A 15157-nucleotide genomic window follows, 5' to 3' on the forward strand; every position below is an offset into this window, starting at 1 on the left:
GAATCCGTCTCAAAAGCTTGTGAGTGTTGCCCGAGCAAGAGGAGAAGTCGGTGCTGAGGTATTTCTCAACGCACCGATATCTGTTTGCCTCGGGCGTCGAATACCGCACTATTTTGGGAAAAGTGGTGAGTGAGAAGGATATATATATATTTCCGTTGCTGGTATTGGGGAAGAGGAATACTCTTTTGTCTGAACGTATGGGAAGGTTTGGCTTGCGCGTGTTCATGTTTTTTTGAGTTTGCCGCTGCATTAGTAGAGGACCTCAAGGAGCTGGGGCCACCAGCACGTCGTGGAGGACGGTGCGCAGTGCTGAAGGCGGTCCCTGAAGGGCACCGCGACGAGTTGTGTGTGGATCGGCTGCAATGGAATACCATACAAATACTAGTATAAAGCATCGGCTGCTGTGCATACCGGCGGTTGGAGAGTTTTTGCTGGTGGACGCCTTTTCTTTGTGGAGTCAAATCCAATGACGCTGTTTTGACTGCGGATGACTACGGCGGGTGGGCATCACATCACCGCCAGCACTGTGAGGCAGTTCACTGAGTGCCTGGCGGCATATTTTAATGGTTGGGAGGAGTTATCCCGAGGCCTGTCGTGGGAGATTATTTATGTGCAGCACGCAGACAGCACGCCGATGACTGGCTGGCAGAGATGTGATGTCGTCAATTCAGATAATGTGAGCGACGATGAAAGCCGTGAAATAGCGGGGCTTTGGAGGGAAGAGATGCACCAGTACCAAGTGTCAATATCATCTGGGGGCTTTGGAGGAGACGCAGCTCTCCGAAGTGAGGAATAGCCACGGAAATGGGAAAACAAATTAGGGAGGGAAGGGGGCAGTTTTGATTTCCGGTAAAAAATAATGTGGGATATATATTTTTTGATAATTTTGTGTCTGAACATACGGTGAGGGTGCACCAGCACCATGCGGCAGCACCGCACACGAATGCGAAAAACGTCCAATGCTAACGAACATAGCAGTGACAGAAGAAGTTGGGGGTGGAGTGGGGTTGTTTGTTTTTTGGTAAAAACGTTGGGTGATTTTCATATAGTATGTTAATTGTGTGCGCATACGAGGCACAATCGGAGAATTGCCCCGGTATGAAAAAAGCATTGTGACTGGTGGTGTCGCAGTACTACTGCATTGTCCATTTCCTTCTATTGTTTTCTAAGGTCCATCACTAACAGAAGCGTCTTTAAGGGATTGCCGAGTAAGTTGTATTGAGGAAATGGCGCACTCCGTGTGACCGCATGGAGTGAGGCGGTGCGTCATGGATGGGTGAGGATCCGCTTCCGCGTGCGGCTCCTTGGGTGACTGCTAGCTCCGTGTGTGTTGGCTGCGGGGCTGTGGCCGTATCCCTTTGGCCGTGGGATTGAACTGGAGGCGGTGGTGGCGTTTGGTCTCTTCTCCTCTTCCATGGCGGGTGGCTGCTGGCGGTGTGTGCGTTTGTTGTGTGGAGGGCCGAATCCTCTCACCCGCGGACTGACGGCACTGCGATGGTGTTTGTCTGTGAGGGCTGGTGTGGAGTTGCCGGCCAGGGTGAGGGTCTTGGCGATGCTTTTCCCGCCTGTCGTTTGTTTCTTCCGTGTGTTTGTGCTGCTTCTTGCTTTTTTCCCTTGTCACCATTTTCTCCTGTGTTCCTGCGTGGAGTGGCCGCATGCTCACGGGCCATGTTGATTGTGAGTGCCTCTTGGCGGCATCCATCCATGCATTTTTCTCTGTCTGTCTGTCTGTCTGCCCTTTCCTGTTGGTTGTGTGGCGTGTTTCACCGCGTGAGTGCTGGCCCGCACACACCGACGGCCTGTCGCGAATTGCCGTGTTGCTGCTCTTCTCTGTGGGCGATGGTCCTCCGTGCCGTCCCTTCCGGATTGTCTTGTCTCCTGCACTCCGCGTGGGTGTTGTGCTTCCCATTGATGTATCGGATGTATTGTCGCTGTTTTCCTCCTTCACTTATCGAACACACACAGACACGCTAGGAAGAAAAGCAAACAAGCGCTAATCGCCACTGTGGGATTCGAAGGCTCTGAAATGACCAACAGCACACACATTGCTCACGCGCACGTATATTTATATGCTCTCACTTGTTGCTGCCGTTAATGCACTCCGCACACACAACCGTCGCCGCGTGAGCGGATCCAGCGGAAGGAGAAGGGAAGGAGGAGAGTGAACAGCAGAGGCCCAACATGTCCCGGTGTGTGTGTGCTTTCGCGGTGCTGCGTCTTGTCGTGATGGTGATGTGCTGGGTCGCCTGTGGAGGGAGCGGGAGGTGTAAGGGAGTGAGGGTGAGTGGCAGCCGATCCCGCTTTGCAAATTGGTGTTCTCCACACACTTTTTTTCTCTTGACAGCCTCTTGCGGATCTTATGCCGTGGAGGGGGAGGGTATGAAGGGTTTTCTTTGATTATGAGGAGGATGAGTGGAACAATTCACTTTTGTGGCTTTTTCAGAGTTGTTGGCAACTAGTACGAGAAACATAAATTTGAGCAATTATAGGATGAAATTTTGGTGCTGTTCTGTGTATGCTGCTCCATTGCCGCTAATTCACAAGGTATCCACGGCGCGATTTAGTGCGGTGCTGTTCCGGCCGATGAGGGGAAGGGGATGGTGTCACTGGCGTGGTTGCGTCTGCGCGTCTTTGTGTCGCTGGTTGTTCTGTGGTGGGGATTGTCTTTGACCAGATGCTTCTGCGTGCCACTGTGTTTGGTTACTGTTGTTGCAGCCTTTTATCCCTTTTTTGACCGTGCAGCTAGAGATAATTTGTATTGACTTGCACAACTATCGCTTCAAGGTGTTAGGGATTCATTGCAGTATTAGGGTTAGCAGAAGTGTTATAACGATCTGTCGGAATTGTGTACCTGGATTCGCCATCTGTAGGAAGGGATTTGCTAGGTAGGAGTTACGGTTGACTGGGCGGAAGCGACACATCACGACAGCTTTATTGGTACCTGTTTGGGTTGGTGGATGTGGTCTGCGGTGGGTGCGTGTCCGTACAGCCGGCACCGTGTGCGGCACAGGGCCATTGCGACTGTGCGTGTGGCGCTGCTTGTTCTGTTGGCGCTGGTTGCGGCGTGGATGCCCGCAGTGCATGCGGTGGTGTTGCGACTGCGGGGCGGCACGGTGGACAGAGCCATCACGGTGGGCCGCGCCGTGGACACGGTGCTGATGGACGGCGTGTACATCACGAACGGCGTGGCTGTGGTGTTCGACGTTGCGGCGATGCTTCCCGGCGCGCTGCGCATCGAACTGAGGAACTGCGTGTGCGACGGCGGTGCGCAGATATACGTGCGGGGCTACAGCGGCGAGCCGGCGAGTGACCGGAGCCTGGAGGTGAGCGTGAGCGGGCTGTCGGGGAGCTACTGCTCGCTCGTGTTTGTGCACAACCTGCCGGCACGCACGAACGTGACGGTCCGTGACTCGACGATTGTGACGGCGGGGCCGATGCGCTACTCCCAGCTGAGCGGGCTGACGGACGCGGTGGCGTCGCCGCTTGTGCTGCACGCGACGTCGCTGTTGCAGACGCAGCTGCGTGTGAGCAACACTGTGCTGAGGTCGTCGCGGGCGGGCGGGTCGGCGGTGCACGTTGGCGGCGGTGTGGACCTGCTGTCGAGCGCGGTGGTGCTTGACGGCGTGTCGCTGGAGGCGTCGGGCGGTCCGACCGCGTCCGCGATGCATGTGGCGTCCTCGTCGCGTCTCAGTCTGCGGAGCCACTCGGTGTTCTCCGTGACGAGTGTGTCGGTTGTGAGCAGCGGCGGCGGCATTGTGCTTGGCGAGCGCCTCGCGGTGTTTGATTCGGTGCTGCGCTTCGTGGGCGTCGAGGGGTCTGTCGCGTCGTCGCTGGTGCGCTGCGACGGTGGGACGATCGGTGGCGGCGGGTGGCTGGAGCTGCACGACGTGTGGGCGGTGGGCGAGGCGTCGTCGGTGGCGTCGCTGTCGGGTGTGACGCTGAGCGGCGGCACCGTGTCGATTGTGCGCTGCGTTGCCACTGGCGCGACGCTTGTCTCCGGGCTGACGATCACGAGCGGCGTCGTGACCGTGCAGTGCAACCGTGCTGGCGGCCGCGTGCTGCGGAGCAGCGGCGACTACCGCATGGCCTGCCTGCCCTCCGTGAGCGTGGTACCGTGCGACGGCTGTGCGGCTGAGCTGGCGTGCTTCGATGCGCTGACGGCGTCGTTCTCCGACTGCGTGTGCAGCTGCCGCGCCGGCGGTGTGGGCGAGGCGTGCCTCCCGTTCGACGTGCCGCCTTCGAGGTCCGGTGGCGGTGGTGGCGGTGCGCAGGGCTGCGTGAGTGGCGTGACGCTGACTGAGTCGGTGACGGTTGGCGGCGGGCGTGCGACGGCATGCTTCGACTCGGTGGTGTTCAGCGGGCCGATCACTGTGGCGGTGGACCTGCGCTTGATGGATGCGTTCGCTGACGCGCTGAACGTGACGCTGCGCCACTGCGTGCTTGCGGGCGGCGCGCAGCTGCGGATTGGCGGCCTCAGCGAGAGCACGGCGCGCCTGATGCCCCACGTCCTCGTCAACATGACGAATGTGACGTCGCTGGAGGGCACGATTGTGCTGCATGGCGCGATGCCGCCGAACTCGAGTGTGCTGCTGGCGAACTCAACGCTGCGCGCGACGGTTGGCGGGTCGCAGTACGTGCCGACGACCCCTGGCCACGAGAAATTCCGGTACGGCCCCGCGCTTGTCCTGGACGGCGTTCGGCTGCTGTCGACGCGGTTTGTCATGACGCGGTCGACGCTGTTTTGTGGCGGGGGCTTGTGCGCTGCGATCCTCGTGGAGCGCGGCCTTGGCGTGAACCTGACCAGCGTCTTCTACATGGACAACTGCGTCGTTATGTCGCGGACGCACGTGATGTACGGTCTTGCGTCGGACCTGCGTGTTGTTAGCGGCTCCGTGTTCTCCATACAGAACAGCCTGTGGAATGCGCCGAGCACCGAATACTACAAGGGTGCGTGTGTGTTCAAGGACGTTGCGGTGGATGGTGGCAGCGTGCTGCAGATGGTGTCCAGCAATTTCCGTCTTGGCTTCGCCATGCTCATTGCAAACACGCTGACCGTGACTGGCGGCAGCTGGCTGGTGCACCGCGACAACGAGTTCCGAACCGCCTACGTTGTGTACGTGGCCAAGGAGAACGGCGTGACGTTCCGCGATCGGAGTGTGTGGTCGATAATTGACAACAACTTCACGTACGGCTCGTACTCGTCGACCATTGCACACATGACAAGCGTCTGGTCACTGTCATCCGACGCGCGCCCGATCATCTACGGCATGTGCAACGACGCAAGGGGCTCTCTCGTGGCGAATTACGGAGAAGAGCTCAATATTGGGGTGCCCGTGACGGTGTTGGACTGTGGTGCGTGCACTGTGGACGCCGTGTGCTTTGCTGCGAGGACGAGCGGCATCCGCGGCTGTGAGTGTGTGTGCGCTGCTGGCGGCTACGGTGACACGTGTCTACCAGCTGCGGTTCCGGACGGCCTTGGGCCGCTCCCGCTCCCCGATGCGAATGACACGGAGGTCCGCTGCGTGCACGGTGGCAGCATCAGCTCCGTGGACGATCCTGATCCCGGTGTGCGTGGTCTGTGCTTTGTCAATGTGACCTTTACTGCCGCGGTTTTTCTGGACCTGTCGTATTTTGACGCGCCACAGCATACACTCAACATCACGCTGCTGCAATGCGTCCTAATGGGCCTGTCGATCAAGGGGAGTGGTGCACGTGTGCACGTGAACGTGACTTCTTCGATGCTGGATTCTGGTGAGTTGGAGTTTAGGGGTGATTTTGGCTTGAGCTCCCAGATACTGGTGGCGGGCAGTAAGCTCTTGTCGAGGTCTCGCCACGCCATTTACTTCTCGAAATTTTCCTTTGGTGCGAACTCGACGCTGCTGCTACTCTGTAACCGCATCGAGGGAAATAGTTACGCAGTCTATTTCTTCCATACTTTTGTTGTTGATTGTGGCGGGATCGTTGCGAAGGGAAATACGCTGAGGACAACGGAGGAGGATGACGGTATGGAGTCCGTCTTTTGCATTTACGCTGTTTATGTGAAGAATGGCGGCTACTTTGACGTGGAGAACAACACGATAAGCGCAATCAGTGGCATTCATTTTTATGGGGATACCGTTGTGAGCTCCGCGGGGCTACTGAGAGTGGCGGACTGCACCTTTTTTGGAAGCGCGGAGGATTTTGAATCTGCGCTGTTGTATTTGGACGGCTCTGTTATTCTCGAGGGTGGTGCACAGTGGCGTGTGACGCGCAACAGCGTGAGTGCAGCATCAGTATTAATTATATCGCATTCCAAGTGCAAAATTAGGCTGTCAGGCAGCGGCACTATTGTGGCGCTTGCACACAACCGCCAGGTGGACGATAGCTGTCCTTTTGCTGAAATGTCTCTGTCAAACACGCTTGTGGATTCACCCGCGCACTTTGTTGTTGGGTGCAACCTGCAGGGCGGTGAGGAGGTGTCGTACGACGATTTGCTTCCGGAGGGCGTGGTGGTGTTCAAGTGCGGCACATGCAACGACGACGCGGCGTGCTACATGCCCGGGACGGAGTCGGTGGACCGCGGCTCGTGCTCGTGCAGCTGCAGGGTCGGATGGCATGGCGCGTCGTGTCTTCCCTTCGAGGTGCCCGATTCTATTGTGCCGCCCTTGCCGGAGAGAGCCGTCGACGGCGACACGAGCTGCGTGGTGAACCAGACGCTGACGAAAATTACGCTGAACATGTGGAAGACGCACCACTGCTACGTGGGTGTGACATTCAGCGGCGTGGGTGCTGTGCTGACTTTCTTTCTCAATCGTATGCCGCTGCATCTCCCCATCAACATCACGCTCACCAGGTGCACATTCCGTGAGGGTGCCGCGCTGCAGTTTGTTGGTGGTGCTGCGGCGGCCGAGTCAGCCGGCGTCCTGATCCGCGTGAGCCAGACGGTGATGCAATCCTCCGTTGTCACTTTTTCACTCGCCTTCCCGCAGCACTGCGACATCGCCGTCACGGAGGTTGACGCGGTGCAGGCCTCTGAGGTCCATTTGCCGGACATCAGGATTAGCACGTGGAGCGTCGTGCTGCTGCAGAACGTTGTGCTGACTACATCCTCGCTGCTGGTCAGCAACGTCAAGGCGCATGCAACGATTTACGGTGGGTTTGGTTTGTACTCTATTGGGACGCTGACGCTCGTGGCTGGCAGCTCGCTGTACGCGCGGTACTGCAGCTTCGATGGGTACACGCATCTGTTCTACGTCAACATTCTCAGTGCGAGTGACCACTCCGTTTTTGCGCTTCTCAACAATACAATGTCCTCCGGAACAAGCCTTGTGCATCAGTACTCTCGATTCATTGTTTCGGATCACAGCGTGTTGCGCGTGGTGGGGAACAGCGGCTCTGTGTCCTACGCCATCTTTGCGGACGATTTGTGGTCTCTTAAGCGGTCGAGCTGGCTGGATTGGCGCGACAACGACGTGGAGGTGGGTGCGATGTTCTATGACAGTGGCTCCGCTTTTGTGAGGATCGACAGCAACAGTGTGGTGACGCTGACGGGCTGCACGATGGGCTCGACGGGGTTGTCGGTGGCTTTGCTGAAGCGGATTGACGCCGGCTACCGGTTCGTTGCTGGGTGTCTGACGGTCGCGGGACGATTGGTGACGACGGCGGCAGAGCTGGCGCTCCACGGCATCACCAACGTGACGACGGTTGCCGCGTGCGGGGAGTGCACGAAGGAGGGAGACTGCTTCGCTCCGCTGACGACGGCGGTCGTTGACTGCAAGTGCCAGTGCGCTGCTGGAGGGCACGGCGATGTGTGCGTCCCGGCGCCTGTGCCTGCTGGCCCGCCGCCACCGCCACTGCCCACGTTGCCGATTGGTGAGTGCATCAGCGACATGGTGTACCCCGAGGTTGCGCAGGCTGTGGGCGGCGGGCTGTCGTGGCTGTGCTACCGTAACGTGACGTTCAGCGGGGGCGGCATGAGCCTGACAGTGCTGGTCGGGGCGATGACGGGCGATGTGGTGAACGTCACTTTCGATGGATGCACGTGGAGGGACGGCGCCGTGCTGTTGCTGCTGGGCAACGCGTACGCTGCTGTGGGGTCGCTGAACATCGTCGTCACCGGCAACACTTTCTATGACGCGCTGCTCAGCCCGGAGGGTGTGTTCCCACCGCACACGAACATCACGATCAGCGGGAACCGCTTCACTGTCACGAGGCTGATCCCTCGGCCGGGTTTTGACATTAGGAGGCCGTCGTGTGTTGCGATGAATGGACTGGTGATCGCCAACGACTCCGCGGTGGTGCTCAGTGGCAATGCGTTTCATAGCGTGAGGACATCGTCGAGCGCCATTCACGTTGTCAGATCTGCGCTGAGGGTGTTGTGGCACTCCGTGTTTGCGGTGATGGGCAACGCGTTTCATATGTACGGCGGTAACGGTACCTTGATATATTTTGAGGGGACTAGGCAGTCTTTATCGCTGAGTGTACTGAACAACTCTGCCGTGGTGATCCGAGGCAACGTTGTGACGAGTTCAGTGAAGCGCTTCATGTTACTTCCTTGGGCATCCCATGTAGAGTCCCATTCAGCGGTTGTGTTTCAGGGCAACGACATGCAGGGAAGCTCGGTTGTGTTTATCTCAGGCTACACCTCCAACATTTACTACAACTCCTGGCTGCATTTGAGCGACAATCTCTGTCGCGTGTCCCCATCGGTTGTTTTTGCCGTCCTGAGCCCCAGGGTGAATCTCCGCGACTCCACGGTGTCTGTGTCCGGCAACCGATTCATGTCCAGCACGGGCACGCCGAGAGTGCTGTGGATATTTTCAGGGTCTGACGACCTCACAAACGGAGCGATTGTGGCCGCGTGCAACACTGTGAACGGCGAGGAGGAGGTGAGGTACAACATCCCGTCCGCGTACAATGCCACCATCCTGACCTGCGACGACCCATGCGCTCTTGCGGCGTCGTGTTTCCCCGCTTACACGACGACGGCCTCGAGTGATGGCTGCGCCTGCACGTGCGCGGAGGGCGGCCACGGCGATGCGTGCCTGCCCGTCGCTGTCCCCGAGCCACCGAGCACTGACGGCGCCGACTTGTGCGTGCGGGAAGTGCGTGTGGGTGTGGAGGTGAACGTCGGTCTTGGGACTTCGGTAGCGTGCTATGTTGGTGCGACCTTTGCGGCGGACTTCGTGGTGGACGTGGAGTCGATGTCAGGGAGCGTGCGCAACGTGACGCTGGCGAACTGCACGTTTGTGGACGGAGCGAGCCTGTACGTTGTTGGGTGGCGGTCCGACCCGACTGCTGGCGAGCGCGCCGATGTGCTGATCAGCGGGCTTGAGTCGCAATCCGGCGGCGGCGTGGTGGTGGCGAACCGATTTCCGCCGGGCTCGCGCGTCACCGTGGTGGACTCGGTGCTGATCGCAGAGAAGCGTGTTGCGTACCGCAGCGTCTACGACCTTGGCGATGCGTCCGCGTGCCTTGTGGTGCACAACGTGAGTTTGACGGGGAGCGTGCTGACCATCGCGCGTACGCACGTGGCGGCGGTGTTCGGCGACGCTGTTGGCGTGTTGTTTGTTGGCGGCGTGGCACTGTCATCGCGCGGTGCGCTGTACGTGGACGGGCTGTTGGTGCAGACGGCGCTGGGGCTGTGCGTGTCGGTGGAGGGCGGTGTTGCTGCCAGCGGCGGCTCCGTGGTGGCGTTTGTTGACAGCGACTTCCTGCTGTGCAAGCACGCGGTGTCTGTGCGTGGGGCTGTGAGCGTGTCGGGCTCCGCTGTGGCGCTTGTGCGAAGCGAATTTTCGTCGACGGAGGAATACGCGGTGGCGTTTTATTCGACGGTGAGTCTGGCCGGTGGGTCGATGCTGCTGGCGAAGGGCAACGTGCACGACGGCGTCTCGAGGGAGATGCTCTACGCCGCTGGCGCCGTGACCGCTGCTGGGAGCACGCTGAGCTTTGTGCACAACCGAGCGCTGCTGCCGCGGATGGTCTCGGTGAGCCTGTCGCTTGCGGCTGGGGCGCATTTGAGGGTGGCGTGCAACGACGCTGGTGGACGTGTCCTGTCGACGGCGGAGGAGTACGCAGCGGCTGGTTTTGGCGACGCTGGGAGCATCGACGTTGCTGGGTGCGACGCCTGCGACAGGGACACGCACTGCTATGCGCCCGGGACGGCGTCTGCGACCATGAGGAACGGTGTGTGCGTGTGCTTGTGCGGCAGCGGCGGGTACGGCGAGGCGTGCGTGCCTGTGGGTGCTCCTGCACTGCCGCCCGCTGCGGGCACTGCGTCGAGTGTGTTCGTCCGCGAGGGCGTGACGGTGCGGTCGGTGTTCGTTGTGCCTGCCGGCGCGAGCGAGGTGACGCTGCGCCACGTTGTGCTGGACGGCGCGAGTCCTGTGCTCTACGTGCCGTGGATGGTGCGAGACGGCGTGCGAATCGTTGTGCAGAACGTGTCGCTGCTGAACGGTGCCGTGCTGTACGTGATGGGCGGTGGAGCGTTGCGCGGTGCGGCGGGGAGCGACGAGAGCGGGCCGGTGGAGCTGTCCGTGTGCGACGTGGAGGCGCTGAACGGTGCGCTTGTGCTGACCGGCACGTATCCCGTGGGGTCTGTGCTGACGGTGACGGACTCCCTGCTTGTTTCCGCGAGGCCGACGTCGCTTGTGTATCTTTCCGGCTCGCAGTCCTCGCCGTACGCACCGGTGCTTGTGCTTTCTGGCCTGCGGCTGGTGCGGTCCGTGCTGGTTGTGTCCGGCGTTGCTCTCGTGACGGTGATGACTGGTGGGCGGACGGTGGCGGTGGACGGCGCGGTGCTAGAGCTTGTCGGTGGCGGTGTCGCGCTGGACGCGGCTGTGCTCGGTGGCGAATATGCGTTGTACGCGAGTGCGCGCGTGGTTGCGTCGGAGGGCGCTGTGCTGCGCGTGTCGGGGAGCCAGGTGTACGCCGCGCATGGGTTGGTGTTCGACAGCGGGGTGGCGGCCAGCGCGTCCGCCGTCGTGGTGAACGACAACGCCGGTGTGCTGACGGATGGCGCGCTGCTGGTGCTGCGGGGGTTGGCGTCGTTTGTGTCCGGGTCGTGGCTGTCGGTGCGCGGCAACAGCATCCGCGGCAGGCTCCTGTCGGTGCCGTCGTACCCGCGCAGTGCGGACCTCGTGCGGAGCACACTGACGCTCCACGGGAACGCGGGCAGCGGGACTGTCGTGATGGACGGCACCGTTGCGCTTGTAGGCACCGGCCGACGGTTCGTCGTGGGGTGCCTTACGCTCAACGAGCAGGCGCTGCAGCCGATGGACTACAGGTCCGCCGGCATCATCGGGGAATTCCGTCCCGTGGCGTGTGGCGTGTGCGATGCCGACGTGCACTGCTTTGCAGCTGCGACGAGGACGATGTCGGGGTCGTGCCGCTGCCGCTGTGCTGAGGGCGGGTACGGGCGCGACTGCCTGCCGGTGTACCTGCCGCACGTGGACGGGTGCAACCGCACACCTGGCATGCCGCCGCTGAGCCACACGGCGACGCTGACGGAGACGCGCAGCCTGACGCCGACGTGGACACCGAGCCTGAGCATGGCGCACTACAGTCCGACGCATTACGGGCCGACGGAGACGCTGCAGGTGACGGAGACGACGGCGCTGCCGCCCACGCGGACCCCGACGGCGTCGGTGAGCGGCACGCTGTGGTGGAGCGACGTGGCGTGCCCGACGCTCGCCGTGACGACGACGGCGGCTGGTGGGAGCCTGACGCAGAACGACATCCGCGGCGGTGGGAGCGCCGTCCCGACGCGGCTGATGGTGGCGCTGCCGCCGCCGTTTCGTTGGGCACGCGACCCGCAGCTTGGCACGCACCTGAGCTTCGTGCCGGTGTCGACGGGGCAGCCGAGCGGTTTCGGTGGTCCGTGGGGAGCGATGCTGAGCAACGCGACGTGGGTGCGCAGCGCGACGAATCCGTCCACCGTCCTGGAGCTGGCTGTGCCCGTGCACCGCGGTTACTTCATTGGTGCCGACGAGACGATAGTCATTCGCTGCGACGCTGTGGCGGTGTTCGGCGGCTGCAAGGGTGTGCTGCTTGGGTCTTTCACGATCGCGTCCGACACGCTGCCCGCCGCCGCCAGCGCCCTCTCGGCGATCACCGGCGTTGTTGCGGGTGCGGCGGCTGTTGCGGTGGTGGTGACCGGCGGGCTGGGCTCCATCCTGGGGATGCAGGCAATCGGCGTGTTTGCGAGGATGTCGTGCGCCTCGGCGCAGGAGCGTGCGAGCACCGTTGCGCTGCCGTACTTCCTGTCGGTGTTCGCTGCCCTTGACCCGCTGTGGATGGTGGTGGGCAACGCGCTGCTGGCCGCTGTGTTCGGGTGCGTGCACTGCGGTGTGACGGCGGCCTTCCAGCGGTGGCGCGGCGTGGACGCGGCGAGTGCGTGGGCGGCGATGCGCTTCCCGAGCCTGACTTACGTCGTGGCGCACGCGATGCACCTCGGCATCTTCTTCGGCTCCGTTCTTTCACTGGCGATGCCCGGCGCCCGCGTGCAGCACCGCGTGATTGGTGTCGTTGGCGTGCTGTACGGTGTGGCGTTCCCTGCTGGTGTGTGCTACTTGATTGCCCGCCACACGGGCGCGAGCTTCACGAGGTACTGGCAGTTTTCGAGGAAGCCGCTGCACGAGCGACTGCTGTACCCCGTCGGGTATTGGCACCCTGCGGCGCAGCAGCGGATGTACGGCAGCATGCTGACGAGCATGAGGGGCAGCCACGTGTACTGGTGCGTGTTCCAGCTGTCGGTGCTGTGTGTGGTGTGCCTGATTGCGGCTGTGCACCCGCCCTTGGGAGGCTGCCACGTCCAGTACTTCTGCATGGCGGCTGTGCTGCTTGCGGGCGCGGGCGTGGTTGCCTTCGCGAACATGATGCGCTCGGCCTTTCTGACGGTGATGCACGCGGCGGGCTTTGTGCTCCTTGCGGCGCTGTGCGTGGTCAGCGCGGCGAACCACCTTGCGCCGAGCGACGGCGGTGCGAGGGCGTACGTGGCTATCGTGCTGCTGCTGACGACTGTGGTGCTTGCGGTCACTGTGTACGGCATGGTTGTGTGGTACGCGGAGGACCGCCACTGGCAGGAGCTGCGCGAGCCGCGGCGTGGTGGGCTGGAGGCGCTGCTGCGCGATGACGAGGATGGCGACGAGGACGCGCAGAAGCCGCACGAAATGACTTCATTGTCGTACGCCTCAGGCACCACCGTTGCGTCGTCGTACCGACCACCCGCACCACAGCAGGAGCCCATGGCGGTGACACCCGCTTCGACACTCTGAGCCTGTTCGACGGTGCATCCAGTGCGAGCTGCAGCGTTAATTGTGCCCCTCTGGACAGGTGAAGATGCTCTGCTTGACGAAAAATGTAGCGCAGTTTCTCCTTTTTGGGGTGGAAAGGCTCCGCCCACCAACCGTACTGTTACGCGGTGAGAAGATAAAGCCCTCGCAGATGCGGCATAACGTGGATGCTTCTGGCAGGTATCTTCTTTCTTTCCATTATTCATAGATTGATTGGGTGATTGCTTCATTGCTTTTATTTTATTTTATCGATTATCGACGACAACGGATTATTACACTATCACGCTAGCCCGGGGCGGATGCGGAAGGGGTGTGTGCGTGTGTTTTGCGCCCGCCGCTGCAGCACCGTGTATGGGGGCTGCTGCTCTCTCTCTTTCATATCTATACTGTGTAATGAGTAAGTGCTCGACGATGGTGGTTGTTGTGCGGGCCATAGGATGCATTCAGAAAAGCGTTAGGGAAAACAATCGATGAGGCCCTTCTGTGACGCGCCACCTCCTGGAGGTTGTGAGTGTGCGTTGCTGGCTGACATGAGGGAGGGCGTGGGTGCCACGGCTGTGCGGCTGCGCAGTCACCCATCGGACTCCGCCCCGACCGCGTCATTGATTGTTGGTTTGTTTCTATTTTTTTGTGCGGGTGCCTGCAGTGACTCTCCCTCCTGTTGCACGAGGACCGTGTGGGAGGGCATGCTCGTCGCTCTTTATACTTCTGATGTTGTATGGGAGGAACGGCAAAAAAATATGTGGGATGACGTTTTTTTTTTTGCGTATGTGTGTATATATTTATCGACGTGTTTCTGTGGATTATTTTATTATTTCTTTCTTCTCTCCTTCTTTTTACGTCGCTTTACACTTGTCTCAGTGTTTGCTTTATTGCGGTCACACACGGGTAGCTTGAGCCGCGAATAGTTTTTTCTTTTTGATGTCATTTTGTGTTATACGCTGACGCGGTCACGTTCGTCAAGTGCCCACTTTCCACAGCATGGCGTTTGATATTTTGGAGTCATCTCAGATGTAACGCCGGCACCGCCGCCGTGGCAGTCATGGGAATTAAGATGGAACGTGGGGCAGCGAAATATATTGTGCTGCACATGTGTCTGTTGCATTTGCTCTGTTGAGGAGGTCTTCAATTCAGAGGAAGAGGGATGGACACTGCACGATGCTTTGGCTTGGAGGAGTTATTACCCTTTTTTATTGTTGGTATGATCTTTGGTTCCCGCCCGTGCCTGCCCCGATTGCTTCCCCTGAGTGAAGCTGCGCCATGGCCATTATTATTATTATTTTTTTGGTTGTTTGCAGGAGGAAAAACACGTTGCGAGTGACGAAACCACACTTCATTGCATGCGGCGTCCAGGGAGGTACGTATTTTAGATGGAGTGTGCATATGTGGATGTCACGTGAGAAGGAACGGGGGATGACTGATCAGCCGTCACTCCTTTTCTGGAGAGTGTGCTCCTCTTTTTTTTCTGTTGCCCTTTTGTGTCGGGGCACGGCGGGATTGGGCAGCACCATCCCACGAAGGGCCCTGCACACATACACACTCTTATGCCACTGTCGCCCCCGGAGTGGGGTGCAAATCCAATTTTTGCTGCTTTTGCATTGGCGCAATTATTTTTATTTATTATTGGCTGACGCCACACTGTCCGGCGTGTCACTTTGATTGGATTGTGTGGGACTGCTCGCCAACACCATCGAACGAAGCAGGCCGACGACTTCCCGTATTTGAATGCCATCTTGCACGCACGTATTTTTTTCACTTGTTCAGTTGACGTGCACTCTGGCAGCGAGGGATTTGGAACTATGCGTGCGTGGAATTCTTCCTTCCATGTGGACTGCGGGCAGCACCGAGGGGCTGTCAATTTAACTCCGCAGAGTTGTTGTGTCTCT

The 15157-nt window shown here is 59.9% G+C and overlaps 2 protein-coding genes and 1 pseudogene across 2 annotated transcripts, besides 2 other annotated features; all 3 read left to right on the forward strand.

Moving 5' to 3' along the window:
• On the forward strand, nt 1–796 carry Tc00.1047053503495.20 (annotated as a pseudogene; the record flags this gene model as incomplete).
• Nucleotides 1–15157: a sequence feature (areas not merged during assembly with more than two copies in the genome that could not be assigned to a particular haplotype).
• Nucleotides 1716–1735: a microsatellite.
• On the forward strand, nt 2958–13253 carry Tc00.1047053503495.10 (dispersed gene family protein 1 (DGF-1), putative; the record flags this gene model as incomplete). Its single annotated transcript, XM_803097.1, has 1 exon — nt 2958–13253. One exon carries the CDS (start codon nt 2958–2960, stop codon nt 13251–13253), a length of 10296 nt encoding a protein of 3431 aa, XP_808190.1.
• Tc00.1047053503495.5 (uncharacterized protein) lies at nt 14532–14930 on the forward strand (the record flags this gene model as incomplete). Its single annotated transcript, XM_803098.1, has 1 exon — nt 14532–14930. The coding sequence occupies one exon, from the start codon at nt 14532–14534 to the stop codon at nt 14928–14930; it is 399 nt and encodes a 132-aa protein (XP_808191.1).

This window comes from Trypanosoma cruzi, genomic scaffold (assembly GCF_000209065.1).
Source record: "Trypanosoma cruzi strain CL Brener 1047053516779 genomic scaffold, whole genome shotgun sequence".
Taxonomy (NCBI): Eukaryota; Euglenozoa; class Kinetoplastea; order Trypanosomatida; family Trypanosomatidae; genus Trypanosoma; species Trypanosoma cruzi.